We start from the raw sequence: 20,990 nt of genomic DNA, 5'->3' as shown, positions 1-20,990 counted from the left end.
TTACACAATATCATACACAAAAATATATATAAGAATTTCCATTAAAAACAAATGTTTTTTTTTTTGTCTGAAATTAAAAATAAACTAGGAACTAATATATAATAAATATATTAAAAATTTAAAATTTCTTTTGAAATTTAAATTAGTAAATTTTGAATCATTATTTTTTTTTGTTAATTATATTTAATATTTAATTATTTAAAAGAAATATGTGATATTTACAAGGGGAAAAAAATAAAAGGGAATATTGCTGTTAAATATAAAAAATATTTGTTAAATAAAAATAAGCTATTTAAAATTTATAACTATAAAATAATATTATTATACAGCGAAAAGAATTACAATAGAATTGTTTTATATTGTACTTAAAATATGTACTTAAAAGGTAACTTAATTACTTTTAAAGAATTATTTGAAAAGTAACTAAACTTGAAATTAGAATGAGTACAACTATACGATCACGTGAATTTTTTAAAAGAGAAAGGGGAAATAATTAAAATTTCCTTGTATTATATTGTTGAATTTATATTACATATATTCTTACATGAAACATTTTTTATCATGTTGAAGAGTCTTCATTTACGCACTCTCTTGCAATTTTATGTGTACAGTAAAAAAATGACATTTTAAAAATTATGTTAGAGAAATTATTTGGATTTAATTTAGTCAATTTTTGAATTTTATATGAAAAACATGATGAAACTCGTGTAAAATGTAAAATTTTTCATAGTAATGCGGGGTGTTATGTTATTACTTTCTTTGAATGAAATATATTGTGAAATTATTTGAAATATTTAAAACAATTCTAATATTCATTCTATTTCGCTGTTTTTCTTTTTTTATTTTATTTATAGCACATTTTATTCGAAAAAATATATCACAATGCAAATAATATAAATCAAAAAAAATTATATGTATATTATTAAAAAATTATATTAAATAAAAAATATTAGCCCAATTATTGAAATTAAAAACAAAATTAAACAATTCCAATATGAAATAAAAAAAATCAAAAATTAATAAACCACCAATTTATTTTGTTAAGAAAATTTTAATTTCATATTAGTGTTAGTGAAATCATATATTAAAAAATTTCTATATAAATTTTATTTACATAATTTAATAAAAAATTATTTGAAAAAAATATTTACAATTTTAATTAAAAAAAAAAACATAGAAATTTAAAGTGGTTGAATTTGTTAAACAAACGTAAGTGCTGTGCAAGCCAAAAAACATACTACTCTGTTTCGTTTCCCGTTTATAACAAAAATATATATTATATAATGTTGGTACTCACTGCAATTTGATAATAAATTTGAAATATAATTAAAATTCCCAAATACCAATTCATATTTTCTATATTTTGTTTAAATTTAATACAAAACTAATTGAAATATTGGGAAAATAAAATGTTGTGATAAAAAATAAAAAAAATTTTTTTGATAATTCTAATTAAAATTTCGTGCACATGTAAAATAGCAACCAATCTAATATTAACTGGTATTTGAAACTAACTGCGGGAAGGAAAATAAAATAGTTTGTATATGAACAAAGAAATTAAATTTTTTCACCTACATAGATTTGTATGTATAGTCAGTGTAACGAAATCAACTAATCATTATTTACCTTTCGCTTTTTTATTATTTAGTTATGAATTTTATCTCGATCTGAAGTGTAAAACTATAAAAAATAAAGTAAAAAAACAGCCTATAATTATTTTATTTCGGATTTAATAATAGGATTAGGGGAAAAATAACAGCAAAATTATAGAATATGAAAAAAAAAATCTATAGAAAATTTATAGTTGATTTTTAAATCTCACTTTTTATCAATAAAAAAAATTTCAAAAATTAGTTTTTAACTAATAAAATAAAAAAAAAATTTACATAACAAAATCTCATCGTTCGTTAACAAACAAAAATCAAAAAACAACAAAAATTAAAAAAAAAGTTAATAAAACCGAATTTTACTCTTAATAATCGGGATTTAGTTTGCGATTTTAGAAGAATTAAAAACTTTTGTAATTGTGTTTTTTTTTCTCTCGTTTTATTAAATTTAATTTAATTTAATTTATTTAAAAAAAAAATAATTGTCGTTTTTCTTTTGTTATTTGCATTAATTTAATAGTCTTCGTCTTCAGGTGCATCTGTAGCATAAGTTAGCTCATTAAGGTAAAACCATTTCTGAAATGAAAGTATCATTATTAATAATTGTTGGCTGTTCTATTATTTGTTCCTCATATTCATTATAATTATTATTATTATTATTATTATTGTTGTTATTATTATTATTATTATTGTTATTATTATTGTTACTGATATTATTATTAGTTACCGATGATTCTGTACAATTAAAATTATAATCCCAATCACATATTCTATATTCTTGATTGAATGATGTTTCATTAGCGCATAAATGTGGTATTCGATTACCTTCTTCATCACACATATGGAAAATCTATATTTATAAATATATAATATTATTATATATTTAAAATAAATATATTTAATAAGAAAAGAAATATTTCATAAGAAAAGTTAAAGTATATCTAGCTAACAACATAAATGTATAGTCGGTATTGTTGAAAAAGAGACATTTAGAACAAAACGTTACAACAGTAAGTTTAAAATAGTATATGATAAGCTCATAATAGTAGATAGTAGGTTTACAATAGTAGATATTAACACTACAACAGTAGTTGCTCAAGAGTGTGCGGAAGCAGAGCTTCTCTCGACAGAGCTTTGGGACGGGTAACCAGGATCCCCTTGGACCTATTATGCAAATCAAATTGAGGAGTGCCTGAAAAGATAGGAGATCAGGGGGAAAAAGCAATATATCTCTGGCGTATCATACGTCAGGGACGCCATATCCCCAGCAGAAGTTCGCAGATACGAAAATGAAAGGCCCAAGAAGCTGAGGGCCTGCGGATCGGCTGTTGTGGCCAACCATCCCCAGAAGAGGGAAAGGTCAGAAAGCAACACTCCGGATGCAGGGCCCTCAAAAAAGACGTCGATAAAGGGTACATTGAGGGAAAGGTTCTTAAACGACACCTGAAAATGACTTCTTGTCGGGGATGCAGTAGCACAGGTCAAGGTGGCCATCGCTCATAGATTGTATCCAGATGAGAGACGATCCGAAGTCCAGATGGGGAAAATCAAAGTAGCTCTCATGGATTAAATGGATAATGCTTTCGCCCACAATTCACTGTAGCCCACATAGATGGATATCCGTCACATGCAATAATCATGCTAAGATGGATGATTCATACGAGTTTAAACTGATAAGAGATAGAGTCACAAACATGTTACAGAGATCTTTATACTTAAGTATGTTTCACTGAGCTATAATGTACGCTATTTATATTATTATATCATTTCATAACGTATGCCATAAAAATATCAAATAACTTTAAACGGCACAAAATAAGGCAATTAAGAACTTATTTGGATATAAAGCAAAAACGGTCACACGGGAAATTCATATTAGCAACAAATTGGTAAGGATCAATTTACACATTATTTAATTGTAAAGTTAACAAATCAAACGCATTAAATTTGTGTTAATAATTTAAACACAAACGTGAAGTTCCACTTAAACAGTGAGCGCTATTCGTACAGATTGAGAAATGCTGGAAATAATGTAAAGTCGTCGGAGGTTAGATTCAACTATCAAAATACTGTATACAACAAAGCTTACACCTTCTACCAGCAGAAAACGGCCAAAAATCATGCATAAAATTTGGCGAAGAAAAACGGCGAATTTTCGAACAATTTCAGTATATTTAAAATATTTATTTTACTTTTTCATATTTATATAAAAGTAAACTTACCTGACAATTATATTCAATATCTGCATAGAAACCTACAGGTCGATGAGTGCAATCAAATGAAAAAGTGATATTATCTAAATTTGTCCATTCTTTTGTTTTATGATTTTGAAATACTGGACTGCTTATATTGGGTAATGTTAAAGCTGAAAAGATAATTGTAATAAAAATAAATTTATAATGAATTAATAACTTATGATGAACACAAATGGTAGAAATGTTTAATTAAAGTAATAAAAACATTAGTGTTGAAAAAAAAATTAGCAAAAAACCTATAAAATTTGATGCTATTTCCGAAATGCGTCTAAAATAATATATTGTTCGTGAATAATCTTTCATTTCTATTTCTTTTAACGGAATTTATTGTGATGTGAACATTAAAAAGTTGATTCTTTCTCTTCTAAGTAGTAGTATTAAGAGACACACTTGACAACATCCCGTGTAATATAAACCCCAAAAACCATCTACCAGAACCAATCAACGTCCTTGAAAAATCCCAAAAACTGTGAAAAGATTCCCCCAGTATAAAAGATGATCCCCAGGATCGCTTCTTCTTCCTCATCAAAGATGAACAGACACAAATAAGTTGTTCCACACAATCAACACAGTAAATGGGCATCGTGGGCATCGCAAATTGCCTTCAGCGTGCCCTGGTAACTGAGTAGGATCTGAGGGCTCCCTCTCTGGTCTAGTTGCAGCAAATTCGGCCGTCGTAAACACCATCCAAACATCCGCCAGGAAAACTAGACAGCCAACAGACGGTATAATCGACACTTGCAACCCCAATTCGTCGGAAAAAGTTTGGTTCTGTATCTTCTTTTGTCCTAGAACCATCCGTATAAATAAACAATCCCGCATGCATGCTTAACCCCTCAGTACTCCATTCCTCACTTTGTGGAATCACAATTCCATAATCAACCTTTCAGTCAGTATATGACACCACAAAATCAGACCTAACATCCCCAGTGTGCACTCCACACTTCCCTAAGAGATATTTTGTAAACAAACTTCTTCCTCTTCTTAAGATAGAAGACGGTTTAAAGGATATTTTCCTTTTTTATACCTAGGAGGAATATGGGGCTGGTGCATGATTTTCATACATAACTACTTATGCCGTAGCTTCAGACGTCATATGGTTTACACTACTGCAGAGTTAAAACTACTCAATTAATTTTAATTGATCTAAACCAAATCTAAACAATTATTTTCATTAACATTATTATTCTACGTAGTTATGAATAAATTAACCATAAACTCACTAGTCTAAAATAATTATTGTTTAATTGAAGAATTCCATGAAAACGTTTTTAAAATTTTAATAAAGGGAAACTAAATCTTTTATAATAATAATAATTTTAATGATAACCAATAAAAATAATAAGCAAGTAATTGACCAAATTAATTTTTATTAGAAAAAAAATTACAATTTCATAACAATTGTAAAAAATTTCAAATATTCGAGCGCCCTCTATATTTATACCATTTTTAATTTATATTGGAATTCAACCATCAAAAAAAAAAAAAATTAATACAATTTTAAATTTTTTATACCTGTAGCTACCAATAACCTTTATTTTTAATTTTTATAGTTTTGTTTTTTAATTCCTTCTAGTATTTCGTTGCCAATAAACTGATTAGCATTAACATGTTGTTAAATCCAAAAAAAAAAAATGTTAAGTCATTCGTTGCTCTATAATCTCTTATATTAAAATATGCTATTTAAGATAATGAAAAAGCCGGCGTCATCACACTACAATTACACATCTTATCAACATCGAATAATAAAATAAAAAATAAGAAAAAGTACAAATTGGAAACTTGCTTAGAAAGACACAAGAAAAACTTGAAAGAAAAAAACTTCTTATATTTTATAACGCCAATAGCAGCACCTTAAATATACTTATACACAGACATAATAATATTAAAAAATTTTTAAATAAATTGAAAATTCTTTAAATACCTGAAATGATATGACCTGAAATTACCCTGACCAATTCTTAAATCAACCAAATAACTATGTGTACTTAAAAATAACAAAAGCAAAAAAAATAAAATACCAAAGTTTTTTTTTTCTCAGTGTTTTTGCTTATTAAATCATTCACATTAAACGTGTTAAACTAAACTTTACTACCATAATGGTATAGTACCTTACATACATATACATAATGTATAATGTATGTATATGAAATCAAGGTTATACTGCAAATCAAACTCAAATTAATTTTTATTTTCTAGATGAAATTAAATTAAATTAAATTAAAATAAAAAAAAAAAATAATCTACAAAGGTTGTTTTTATTAAAGAGCATACTGGTTTATTATTTTTCTACATACATGTACGTACATATACTATATACATATATGCAGATAATTCATTGGAATTTCAAGGGCGCACTAAAGATATACTAATGAAATACACACAAATGTATGTATATGAAGTATAATGTTATAATAATAGTGTATTTATAAAGAAATACTCCCAAAGGTGATCGCTTCCGCTCCGTTTAATTTTAGTAAAGTTCTTTTTATCCAAATATTTTTACATTTTTTCTTCAGTGTTTTTTTTTTTCTTTGCTTTACTTTTTTCCATATTAATTTTCTATTTATAAAAATAATTAATACTCAGTTCTATATGACAGTATAACAGTTACGGGCAGGTGCCATATATAAATGATAATCAAATAAAAAATCGACCCTACAACAATAACAGCATGATCGGGGATAATTATTAAATATTTCATTATTAAAGATATTAAATTGATAATGGCATCTGACATCGAATATTTATTAGAAATGCGGAAGTAGAAAATATAGAAAAAAAAAGAAAACGAGACAATACAAGAAAAATTTAGTTGTGATTCAGGTGATATTAAAAATACCACATCGTTTGTAATGTGTCAAAAAATGAAATTTTATAGTGATAAAACCACAAAATCTGACCCTGATTTGGAAATTCTATGTGATTGAAAATTTTACAAATTATACGTGATATAATAATGTAAAAGACCATATACGGTGTGTATTTCAAATGCGATAATACTCGTATATAACACATTTTACATAATAACGCATTAAAATGCACTCAAGTGAAAGCGTCATGAATAATGTTTCAAATTGACAAGTTAAACACTATATGCGTGCATAATTGGGTGAAAAACATTTTAAAAAAAATTTGAGAACAAAATTTATGGTGAAAATTCTCCTTATTTTCATCAATGACTTCATAAATAAAAAATGATTTGTGAAACATTGCTTAGATTTAGTTTGTGGTTTATGTATAGTTTTGCCTGTTATTGTGTAATATTGACAGGCAAAACAAAGAAAACTTTAAATCTCTTAAAACTTAAACCATATAGGAAATGATACATGAATTTCTTTAACAAGTAATAATACGAGTATGTAGATGTTTTTAAAAAAGAAAATATTTTGATTATGCAGATGAATGTTTTATTTAAAGTAAAAAATTTAGGTTCCGTCTCAAATATCCATAAAAGTATATAGAAATTAGCCGTCATTTTAAGATGATCATTATGAATAAAATAAATTGGAAGACGTTCAAGTACGAGGAATTTGTTTCATATAAAAGATATTTCAAAGTTCTAAGGCTTAGTCCATAAATATTTTAGGGGTACACCCTGCGGAGTCTGTTTGGCACACCTTTAATTAATATAATAAAGCCCCAACTTACTTAATCGGGGAAGTGGGTTCTTCAAAATTAACTTCAGTTTGTGAAAATTACGATTTACTAATTATATGTCGCCTTCTGCAAAATTTTGCAACAAAATTTATTAAAATTCCGTTACCTTTACATCAAAAAATTGCATACATTTAGGTGCATTGGGATAATTAATAAAAAAAACTGATTGCTTCCTTCCAATACTGCGAATTTTATTTTTTCATTTCTTAGGAATACAATTTAATACTAATGTTGAGCGAATGTGGGGCCTTTTTATGAATTTTCTATATTTTAATCTTGAAATACTGCTCAGGTAGGCCACCGTATTAATAAATTTTTACGAACAACTTCAATCGGGTCAACTTCGGTGTTATTTGTTTGTTTTTCTCAATAATTTTTATTCATCGCTAACTAAGCAGTTTTTATACTTCTTTAGTTAAATATTTACAAAATAAATTTTTTCAAATTTGTTCTAATTAATAAGCTTTATTTTTATGAAATGCAATTTAAATCTAAGACTTACCTAAAATAATTGCACATATTAATAAAAATTTATATACGTTATCCATTGTTTGTTTGATTTTTTTTTTCTAAAAAAAAATATTTAAAAAATTTACAATAAAAAAAAAATATTTAAAATATTTTTTTTTTCTTATTTAAAAACGAAGCGTTCCAGTTCCAGTTCAATAAGCGTATATATTAAACACACACAAATACACTCAAAATATCAATAAATTATTTTTCCGATCTACTTGTTAAATAATTTATAAAATTAAAAACTCCATAAAAAGAACACATCAACAGAAAAACGGGTATGCTTTGACACTTCTTAGTGCTCCATTGAAGACGATTTTTTTTGTGTTGTATTTCGTGTGTGTGTGTGGATTATTCTTATTCTTAAAATGAGAATAAATTGAGCTATTGAGTTGTTTTTTTTTTTTGTTTTCAATTAAGAATTTTGTGTATTGTCTGCTTTTCTGCTTTAATTTTCTTCAGCTACTGGTTGATTGTTTTGCTTTTTCGTTTTGTAGAATAATTTTAAAAAATGAATTTATAAATTCTTTAAATTCATTGTTAGCTGTCAATTATGTCAATTTTTTTTTCGTTTTTGTGTTTATTAAATTAAATTTTATGAAATTCCGATTTCCTTTTGATAAATTAGAATTTTTTTAATAATAATTTATTTATGAGCTTTAAAAATTTTTACACGCAAAATTTTTTTCAGTATAAATAAGATCTGAAATGACAAAAAAATAAAAGAGTTTTAATTAAATAATTTTATTTAATATATTGAAAATTATTGATAATTTTAAATTTAAGTATTTAATTAATTATAATAGTTTCTAAAAACTTTAATAATAATTATATTATGTAGGTAGAGCTAGATCTTAAACACGCAAGAATTTATAAGAGTATATTTTGTTTATCTATAATGAATTTTCAAATTACGATGACATTAATGAAAATTCAAATATTTTGACATTTATTGCATTGACAATGAATTAACCAATAGTACTGCATGTGATATAGTGTAACTTAGGCGCTAGTTATAAAATAGAATAATAGATAGTACTAAATAGAATAAATATTAAATATAGAGTACAGTTATGATTTGAGTATACGTCACTCTCTTAATTCCGACAAAATGTAGGTATAAGAATATGAGTTTTAATTATAATTAGTAATTTAAGAATTAATTATGCTACTAAATAAAGACAAGTAAAAGCCAATATACAAATCTTTTCAAAAATTATAGAAATTGTAAATAATTAATTAATTTTTTATTAATTGTAAATAACCATTCATGGAATTTTACCAAGTAAAATTATTTCAACTTTTTCAAATTAAATATTTGTGCATCTTTACCAATACAAATTCGAGGTCTATTACGGACGCGTACTCTTTAGTTGAAAATTAAAAGAACACGATTCGCCACATTTAGTCTTCAAATCAGAAATCAAGCAATAAAACTCAACTACAAGCATATTATCCGAACAGTACACGAATTTCTATAGCGTATAATGTATGCGAACTTTTATTTCTATAACACAAAATAAAAACGCAATGAATGGATTTGAATTTTCAATACTATTTTTACCATAATAATTTGTTCTTCCTCATATTGGCAAATTAGTTCGAATTTTAAATTATTTTAATTTCTGCATACACACCACACATATTGCCACATTAGATTTTCTTTATTTTAATGTTGTTCAATTTTTATGCTTAAATAAATTTCCATTTCAATGAATTTCATTAAATTTCAATTAAATACACAAAAGTTTAAAATTAGCATAACCATGCCAAAATATATAAATTTTTTTTTTTTGTTATGTTAAGGAATTCAAGAATACCCAATTCACTTGTTGCGCAGACATAAAAAAAACTTTGTTTTTTTTCAAAACTCATGCAATCCCAAAAAACAAAAATATATTTTTCTTTTCTTTTCTTTAAATAGTTTTGTTTTCTTTCCTCCTAATTATTATGTAATCGAAATTCACAATCAGAAAATATTAATAAAAATGTAATTTTAAATTCCATTAATTAATGATCTTTTTTTTTCTCTGTCTCTCTTTTATTTGTATAATATTTACGATATGAGAAGGTGTAACTGTAATTTTCAACTCCAATAACCTCTTTATAAATCTAATCACTTTCACAGACATTCATTTGAAAAAAAAGGATTGCCCAATTTGTAAATAAAAATACAATATGCCATATCGGAAAATTCCCTAACACAAAAAATAAAAACTAGAAGAAAATATAAAATGAGGTCAAAAATAGGAAAAGCTTTTTCTTATTAATGTAAAATATTTGAACTGTAGCATTCGAGGTAGTCAAACATAATGAAAATTTTGACTTAAAGACTGAGGTTAAGAAACACGAGTCGGCGAATTTGTTCAAAACGTTTGATCTTCAATCGAATATTTAGATTTGGTAAAAACTCTTTTTGACTAGAGAAACCGAATGAAAATAAACAAAAATCTATATTTTCGGCTGTTTAGTAGTTCGGAAGTAGTATCAACAATTTTCTGTAACATATTATAATCTAGTTCATGAATTTTAGTAGGTTGTTCACAGCCGATCCTGAAATATCTTTCAAACTTTCAAACTGAACTTCTCACAAAGATGTTTTCCTCATTTAAATCAGAAAGGGTGCAATAGCAATGTTCTGCTGCAGGTTCTCTATTTTCTTGATAATTCGGATACCGCAATAAAATGACCGGTAATTCGATAAATATAGTTTTTGACCATTGTGCGCAAGAGACAGTGTTTCGATGCGCCAATGAGCAATTTGAGCTATTCCATCCGAAAATCTAATATTCGTACTGGAAACTCATCGATTGACATCGACTGACATTTTGTCTCTTACATTTTTCAAAAGCTCGCGACATAGGATCCTTTCCAAGTATATTTTTAACTTTCTCCATAGTGAGTGTTTGATATAAATACTGATTCAGATATTGCGATGAAAAATATGAACTTCATAATACAAAACAAAATAAAAGTTTTAATTTTCCAAACTAAAAACACAAAATAAAAAACAATTTTTTTAATTACATAAAATATTTGAGCCTACCTCATTAAAATTCTTTTACATTTGTGATTTTTGGAGCAATAATAACAAAAAAAATTTTCAATAAGATTTTTTTATCTTAATAATCTCCAAAACAATGAATAATAAAAAAAAAATTAAACAAAACAGGAAAAACATTGAAAACTTTTGAGATTATTGTGAAAAAATATTTGAGTTTATTGTGATCGCAAAAAATTTTATGAATTCACCATAGTGCCCGTGTCGTTTCCAACAATAATATTGTGTTTGAAAAGAGCTCAAAAACAAACCTATTAACCACAATAATCTTATTATTCATTATAATCGTTACAATATTGAAGTTTAATTTAAAGTTGATAGAATAACCAAAATGTTAACGCGGATATGTGGAAATAAAGGGAAATTTTGTGGTTTTTGAATTCCTTAAATAAGCCAAAGAAAAATTTTGAGCATTGTTTATAGATTTGAGCGCATTTTACTCTATAATATTATTTCATTTATTTGTTCATCCAGTCATTAATCATTTATGAAAAACTTAATTTATTTTTTTGTGTTATAAAAACCATTTGTAACTCTTAAAGTTCATGAAATCTTTGAAGTGTTTAAAGCACTACTGAACTCTATCGCAGTTCGTAAATAGAACACTGTCTTGTATTAGAATTCTGTTATATAAAAGCAAAAACTATTTTAATTTGAATATCGAGAATTTTTCGTTTATTTTCCAAATTAAACTTATAACCATCTACCGGAACAAAGGGGCATAAGTACTATTACTTATACTCGTATGCACAGAATATTTAACTATTCCTGTTTCCGCAGAATTGCATAATTGAAAGTGCTCTACTCGAAGAATGTTATATATATAAAGCGTTATACAGTATAACACTTTAAACGAAACGGAAAGAGCACCACATTTCATTCAACTGAACATAAAAACATTATTTATTGATATTCAAATCTTAAATTCTTTGAAAAATTATTGATTCTCTATTGCAGTCAAACTTTTATACGTATACCATTTTGAATCAATGTATCGATAGTTTCAAAAGTTCATCAGTAAATTACATTATAAGCAATTAACAACACAAAGTGAGCAAAAAGTCAATTTTATACAGAAAAAAATTGTTTTTAATTGTAAGACAAGTTGTTGGACAATATGAAATAAATTCTCGTATTATCTACAATTCACTGATATTACAAATTCAAAATATAATTTGTTAAATTGTATACCAAATATACATATAAGATGCATATATAGATTTAATTTAAATTAGATTGCGTTATTATGTAATCCAGTTGCTAAAAAGAATTCATCTAATGATATGCTTATACAAATAATATGGAATTAAATTTTAATAAAATATTCACCGGTTTATAATTATTTTAGTTTTAATAATTTTAATTTAATTCCACACATTTTAACATTTACGCATATTATTATTTTTCAGTCTCAAAATGTACTCAATTTACTTGGCTGCATAAATCTAAATTAATGAAAATTTAAATTAAATTTTATTGAATTGAGGCAATTTTAAATTGATATTACTTTTTTATTAGAATATTAAAAACCATCATTACCGCATTACAAAATATCTCATGTGGTCAGTACACAACCGACTGTAAGGTATTGTCCAGTTCAGTGAAAATGTTTTTGATTATGAAATCACCCTTTAAAAAACACTTGCTCTAAGCAGAGGTTGTCTTTATGTCATCCGAATTCTCTAAAGAATTCGTCAGCTAATTCAGCTGGAAAACAGAATTCAAATATTTTAAGAATTCCCGTTAATAAGCTGGTTAGATATATAGCTAAATATGCAAGATCGGCTCCTAATAAAAATTCAGTTACCAGCCGTCATAGTCTGAAGGTGAAATTCCTGAGATCCCAAAAGTTTAAGTCATTCAAAATATATACTTTTATGTGCACATCGGTAAAGCCGAACTGGAAATACAGATCTACACAAGTAGATAGTCAGACAGACATTTCTTAGAGTGTTTGATTGAATTTTAATTTGCACCCTTATCTGTCATCTTAGACTTGATTCTTGAGCTAAATAATTGTATTTCTTTTTCGAACGACATCTGTAACTCTTCGTTGAACCACTTTGTAGTGCATAGTCTTGTCGAATACTTTATAGATTTTTTTTTACAGAGCTTTTAGTTGAAATTTTTCTCAAAACTCACTGTAAAAGGAGGAAAATAGGAATAACCCTCTCAGTTCCTTTAACATTGTTGATAATTTTTAGTATAGTACATGTTGCAAATGCTTTCGAACATGTTTGAATTTCCTTTTTGCGTTAATCATAATCGTAAAAAATCAGAAACGGAACTTGTTTATTATGAGTAATTGTAAATTTCGAAAACTTTTATAAAAGACTACATGAAACTTGATACGAGTATTAACTATATAAAATTAAGATTAAATCCTTCATTTAAATTCCAATATAGTTGAATATTATTGTTTTTCAATTTAAAATACAGTAATCACCAGAAATTAATCGCAACACAGAAGTTTTTAATAGCATTCACATATAAAAATTATTGAAAAAGCGCTCAATTTATAAAACGTTAATCATATACAATTTTTGTTAACGGAACTTCCATATTATCATTAATTCTGCTTTTATTGAAGACATTAAGCATGAATCAAAAACCAAAGCAAGAAAAAGAAAAACACAACAAATAACATAATGTTTTCAATAATTCTCATATTTAATCGAATTTTTCATTAATCTTTCCTACTACATACTTATGTTTTGAATACAATCGAATAATCGATATTTCCGAAGAATTGTTTGAAATCATTCGTATTATTACAAAGTTTTTAAATGAATGAATGGTCAGTCATACTTATTCTTTGTTATTGTTCATATATTTTTTCTTTTATTTGAATTATTAACTGTTAATTCATCCATACACACATTCATTCATACTTACATTTATACAACATGTGCATGCATTGTGTATGTAACAGAATTTAAGTGAATTCGAGGAATTTTATTTGTTGGGTAATCGAAGGCCATCGATAATTAATTTAATTTTTATCGTAATTTTATTTTTTTATACTTTGCTAATTTCAAATTCTGTTGTATACGTTTTGCACTTCATGAGAAAATGACTTGTTTCTTTCGTATTTTTGTATTAACCATGCTTTAGACTTTGATACAGAAAAAAGGTTAGAAAAATTCTTTTGGTTTTTCGATAATTTTTGGTGTGAATTGAAATTTTTGTCTTTGTTAGACATTCTTAATTATAAATTTTTTGTTTTTCGGACATTTTTAATTTAACACTTGGGAAAGATTTTATCAAATAAATTTGAAGAATGAGAACAAAGGAAGAATAACACGATTATTATAATATTGTTGTGTTTAAAAGTGAATTACTTTTAATAAAATAATAAATTAATTATTAAAAAATAAACCTTGTGTGTACCTTTAGTTTAGTAAGTCATTAATGAATTAATAGTTAATGTTTGATAATTAGATTATGATTATAAGGAAAAAAATAGTTAATGTTTTCAGTAAACAACTGATTTTATTGTGGATTTTCTAAATTACTTGAATTTCTAGGCATTCATAACTCTGAGCATGCTAAATTCATACGCATTATAAGCTCATAAGCACGCAAATTAATTTTTAACAAATTATTTTCACCAAACTAAAAGCTATTTATGAATTTTGTAAAAGCATAAAGATTAGGAATAATTTTTCTATCCTCACAAAAAATTCACAAACAAATCTCGGTTTGACATTTAAACTGACTCTTAAATTAATCATTCCTTGAAATTTAATTTTTCTCTTACACGGTTACTTAGTTTCAGTTTCAAATTTTACCAGTTTATAATAATACCAATATGGAAATAATTTATTTTACTAGAAGCAAAATTTTAATGTATCTTGTTTCTATTTTGCGATATTCTCTCCTTCAATTTTGGAAAATGTTTTTTTTTTTTTTTTATTGGTGTGAAAAGAAAACTTCCTTTTATTCGGAATAAAATACTTTTATTTTTCGCTAATATATTTCGTGCGCTACATACGCACCTTATCAAAGCTGATTTTCTTCTTTTGATAATTGGAAAATGTCATTTAAGGCCACCTATATTTCTTTGACAATACATGTTTACGTTCAATCGAACTTCTCTTCATAAGCAAGAATGTTGCGGTCACTGTCAACTACACTTTTTACCCTTAACCAAAGTTCAGTAAGGCTTCAATTTGTGAAATTTCACACCCTTAGACATTTAGTAAATCAGATTTATACATTTTGTCTTCTTTGCCCGTTGTCCTTTACAGTATTTGAATTATTTTAATGAATCCATGAGGAAGAGCATAAAAGCGTATTAATTTCTCAATTACCTCATATTTTTTTTATTATTCACTCGTATATAAAATTTAATTCGAAACAAAAAAAAAACAAATTCAAATTAAAATTATTTAAATTTTCTCATAAATTAATGTTGTTCTCACATTGATTTATCGTCGCACATTTCAAAACAACTCAAAAACAAAAAACAATTTTAATTTACATAAAATTGTGTGTGATGATATGAGAATAAAAAATTGCATATTTTAAATTAAAAAAAAATAAAACAAAACAATTTACATAAATAATTTCCAATCTAAATGATTTGTGCGAAAAAAATTAAAAATTTTAAAAATTCTCATATTCATCTTTCAATCTTTTTTAAAAAACAAAAACAACTTGAATTTTTAAATAGAATTAAAAATGTTAATTTTACAAATGTAACCATGTGTATAAGAGTTTTAATGTTCTTTACAACAACATCGTAACTCTGAGTATGCAGTGTACTACAAGATTTTATACAGGTGTTTAGTTTTAGAAAAAAAAAGAATGTTTTGCATTAATAATAATGAATTATTAAAAATGTTGAAAATACAAGTAAAATGTAAAATTAATAACATAAAAAACTCTACAGATCTGTCATCAACTTTTCAACACTGTAATTATAACATAAAACAAACAAGCAAACAACAAACAAACACAATGACGAATAACATAAATGAGCAATTAAACAAAATATTTTTAAAGATTTCCCGCACTTTTCAAATGTACACAAACTGCTATTTAAAACTAATGTGTTTTTTTCATATTTAAATAACATAAATAGTCTGTGATGCTCTTATCTCTCTCAAGTTTTTGTACATTATTCTTGTATTTGTTAAAACACGCATTCAATTTAAATTAAATCTAATGCTAATCATTCAGACACATGTTGATTTCAATGAAGCAGTAAACAACATTTTTATTATTGCTATAACATTTTTATAAGTCTATGAAAATTTTTACAATTTATTGTCATTATTTTCATATGTATACTATGTATGTACGTTATGTGCATTTAATAAACCGGTTCGATATGTCAAATCATATATTTTTAACTGTATATAAATATTTTAAGTGTTTACAAGTTGGTACGATTTTACTAAAGAAGTAGTGTCGCGTCGTCTTTTTTTTTGTGTTTGCTGCTTTAATATACAAGAAGAGAAAATTAAAATTAAATGAAAAATAACAAGAAAATGCAGAAAATTATGTATGAAAATGTCAATGAATTTTAAAATGTTCATTGAATTCCATGGAAAATACATTAAAACTTTAAGAAACAAATGTAGTAATTTTGTGCTCTTAACTATTTATTTTAATGTTCGTATATCAATTTCTTATTATTTTAATAAAAATCTTTATAATATCTCGATTATTATCACAAACAAAAATAGTTGTTATTTAAGTATATGCGATTATGTAATATAAAAGAATTCTAAATGTCTGGAATAAAACAATTTCATATATAATTGGCATTATCAGAGGCAGACACGGCAGACTCTATTAATTTACTTGTCGTGTTATGTGAGATATTTGCAGTGATTATTATAAGTATGTGATTGCATTAGAATGTTAACCAATTATGATAATTACAATTTTAGTTTTTGAAAGAAAAAAGTTCTGTAGACTATTTAAATATGTCTGGAGAAATGTGCGTATTGAAAATTAAAAATTTTAAATTGTACACCACAAAAAAAAGACATTCCGTCTCCTGTACCACCCATACTGACATATTGCAGAAAAAAATGGTTTCTATTAGATAATGTTTTTCTTTTTGTTTTCCCCTGTTGGATACCGAATTCCTTAGGCCCTTCAAACATAGATTCATAGCATCTTGTGTGATTCCCATTTCCACCTACATTGGGACTATATCTAGACCTCTCAAAAAACTGCAGACTCCGCCCTCCGCTTTTCCCATCCTTTCGCATGAGCCATCGGGAGGCAATGTCCAGTGATTACACCCACCAAGAGGCCCAGACTTATCTTAATTAAGATTGTTCTTATCATCAACCCTGGCCCGTTCCTCTTAATCATCCAGGATGCTGTCCTCCATGCCCCCCTCAAACCAAGGTTCCGAACCAATAAAAGCAGTCGTTTCCGCTCTCTCATTTCCGTCTATTGTATCTTATAATTAAATATAATTAAATATAATAGCTAGCCATTCGTCTAGTGTTAGTTTAACAATACACGAAGAATGAACTGAAAACTGCGAACTACCGAATTAAATTACTCCAAAATAACTAAGTTGGAATAAAATAGTGTATAAAGAAAGGATCAAAATGAAAGTATATTAAAGAATTTTGATGATAGCTTCCGTTTATTACTGTAAATGAGTCTAATTTCGGATAAACATTAAAATATTAAGAATCTTGCCATATAACGGCTCATAAAAGTGCTATAAAATCTTTTTTTGTTTTGTTAAAATCTCTTTTTTTTTTCAAATTTGTATAATAATTTACAATCGGCTACGTACATCTATACATACAAATTAAATCAATGGTTTCATATCACTTCAATTATATCTTAAATGCTTAATTTATACATGAAATCAATATTTCGGCATAATATTAAAGTTTTAATACGAGAATTTAACAATAAGATAATAAAATAAAATGTCTACCGAATTTAAACATCTGGTCATAAATTTTTGTGTTTCATAAAACGTAAACGTTATGCGTATTGCAACATGCAATATATACACAATATAATAATCAACATAATTATTAACAATTCAGATTTTATCATTCATTATACACGTAAAAAATGCATAGTTTTACGATATTCTCATTTTTCCATTGATTTTGTATATTAAATATAGTAATTTAAAGCTGATTCACAATTAGATTTCATAATAAACTTATGATTTTGCCATTTAATTTAAGATTCTTTATTATAGATAATTTTATATGATCAAATATTTTAATTAGAAAGGAAAGAATTGCAACTTTTGAGATTTTTGGCACTTTTTTATGACTCGATCGTCCTATATATTCAATGCAAATGTTTCACTCACAAATCTTACATTAAATCTGTCTAACACGCTGAAAATACTTTAGTTCCCGGCAAAAAGGTATTTTTTGGTTCAACAACACAAGTTCTTCGAGGTTTTTATAGAAAAAATCAATAAATTTTAAATTTTAAAAATCTGCTAACATGTGTTTAGGGAGTTGATTTTTCAGAACTTATCAATTAATGATTGAATATTGTAAAAATTTTTATGTTACATACATATGTTATATATACAGTAAAACTTCCATATAACAAACCGGCCAAAATTTCAAACAATTATTGTGACGTCAGAAGATTTATAATTTAATTTAATTTTCCATTTAGTGAACTTCTTTATATTAATAAACATAATTTTTGGGTTTAGATGATTCCTTATATTATGAGAGTTTTACTCTCTTTCTTGGCGGATTTAAAACATGTTTAAAAATCATAAAACAATGTTGCCAAAACCTAAAATCATTCCGTAGTCATTGTACTAAAATAAATTGAAACAAAAATATAGATTTAATTAAATTTTTCCACTAAATTTAAAATTTTCTCACAAACAAAAAAAAAAGACCGCATCAAAAAATATTTAATAACAGCACATAAATTGTTGAAATTTGCAATAATAGTACTATTAGATCTGTATTTGCACATTCACACACACATATACAAAATGCATAAATACGAATATGGAAAATCTAAGTCGACATCGGCATTCAATACAATGCAAAGACATTGTTATTGTTATACTCATTCTGTATAAAAGTGAAATTTTTTTCACGTTTTTATTTTATTCGAAAAATGAATTTGAAGTTTTTTTTTTATTTTTCGTCTTAATAAGTAAATCTTACTTAATAACTCTAATAACATGCTTAAAAAATTATAACGAATTTTTTTTTTGTCTCGTTTTTACATTCGTATTCGGCATTCTCTTGTTCATTTGTTGCAATTTTTCGTAATTTGATTAAAATTTTCTGCTTTAATTTAGTATAAAAAATTAGCAATATGGTAATTCTTTTTTTTTAAATGTAAATGAAATAATTGGGCTTTAATATTACTAATAAAGAAAAAAAATTATAAAAATAAAAAATAAGAGCATAAAATTCTCAAAAAAGTTTAGCTTTGTTCATGAGAGTACAATTAATTATTATTAAGTATTTGTGTGTGTAATATGCATTGCACATAAGTATGTACCTGTTTTTTTTTTCTTTTCTAAAACAAAACAAAAATAATAATTCAATATTAAGTTGACATAATGAAGGGCAATCCTTTTTTCCGAATTACGTGCTTACTTATATAACTTGTAATTGCAATTTGACTGATAGAATGTGATCGTCTATTCGATTTTCGCCAACTTTTTTGAAACTAAATTTTATTAATCTTTAATTTTAAAATTTGCCGCAAGAAGAATTTTGTTATACAATTTTATGTAAAACATGTCAAATAATTAATAATACTTCCCTGTAGTCGAAATTTGGTATTTTTTTTGAATAACAAACATCACTTGTACCTTAGAGACCTGATTTTAAGGTAAATAAGACATAAATAAGAACACAAATAAGATTTAATAGGATAAAGATTGCCCCCTCCAATTTACAATTTTTATGGATTATATTTTTCTTCAATATTTTATAAGTGATCATAAAGTATGTAAATAAATAAAATAGAAAAATGTAAAACAAAAAAATTATAATGAAAATATCGGGGACCCCTGCTTTTATTACAACATCAAAAGCAAAATACATTTTTTAGGGGCAGACCACATTTTATCTTGGTTTTGTTTATTTCTCCTTTCTGCTTTTTTTTAAATTTTTTTCTTTTTGCAATTGAATTTAAATCAAAAATTTTTCCTCTGTGTTCCTGTTTTGTTTTGTTGTTTTTCCAATGTAAATTGAGTGTTATGAACTACTTCTTTTTTTAAATTTTTTTTTATTTGATTTCTTGTTTTCTTTGCTCTGTTGAGAGTTTAAAAATCAAATTTCAATTTTTTTTCGGTTTTATGTTGAGTAAATGAACATTAAAAATGTATTAGATATTATTAAAATTTTTTGACAGACTGCGAAAATATTTTTTTTAAAATTAAAATTTATGATTGACATGTTATTTGAAATCATTTTTATGCTGTCTTTAAAGTTTAAATTTGTAGTAGTCCGATGGTGGAACAGAAACGAGAATACCTTGTCATCAGTAACTAAACATCTAATCTAAACGACTATTTTTAAGAGTCTTGGATTTCGAACAAAAGTTATGAACCTATATAAATGAAAATACCAAAATTGTTACAAGTCTTGCGGGGATCAGTGAGGCTGCACTATACTTACGGTTCTAAAACTATACTTATAGTTCGTCTAGAACTTTCGCTTATTTTAACGACTAATTATACGACTTTTTTCATAGAAAAAATTTCGTTTCATAAAAAAAAAGAATTATACTTAAAATCAAAACATAGAGCCCAAAACGAAACCACATCTGGTAGACTGCCCGGTACTGGCTGTCCACCGTCGCAGTTCTTTCGGACGGAGCTTCCTAAACATTCGGGAACTACTTTTCAAAATCTTTTAGGATACTTCCAGATCTTCTGGAAGCAAAGGTACTATAGTA

General features: G+C 25.8%; 1 protein-coding gene across 2 annotated transcripts in view; it reads right to left on the bottom strand.

Moving 5' to 3' along the window:
• Nucleotides 1-258: 258 nt before the first annotated feature.
• The window catches only part of LOC129613477 (U-scoloptoxin(01)-Er1a), a 53,218-nt gene continuing 32,486 nt past the window's right edge, over nt 259-20,990 (bottom strand). The window contains exons 2-5 of one of the 2 annotated variants that reach the window (XM_055527567.1): nt 8,025-8,738; nt 3,830-3,972; nt 2,335-2,457; nt 259-2,183 (exon numbers count right to left, since the gene is read on the bottom strand). In XM_055527567.1, coding sequence (XP_055383542.1) covers nt 2,121-2,183; nt 2,335-2,457; nt 3,830-3,972; nt 8,025-8,070 — 375 coding nt within the window. In that variant the 5' untranslated portion in view covers nt 8,071-8,738 and the 3' untranslated portion in view covers nt 259-2,120. Of the gene's footprint in view, nt 2,458-3,829; nt 3,973-8,024; nt 8,739-20,990 lie in introns of both variants that reach the window. The other variant, XM_055527566.1, reaches the window with a different exon arrangement.

Source organism: Condylostylus longicornis, unplaced genomic scaffold (assembly GCF_029603195.1).
Source record: "Condylostylus longicornis isolate FDR11 unplaced genomic scaffold, ASM2960319v2 ptg000084l, whole genome shotgun sequence".
Classification (NCBI taxonomy): Eukaryota; Metazoa; Arthropoda; class Insecta; order Diptera; family Dolichopodidae; genus Condylostylus; species Condylostylus longicornis.
This window is presented reverse-complemented; position numbering and strand designations above follow the sequence as displayed.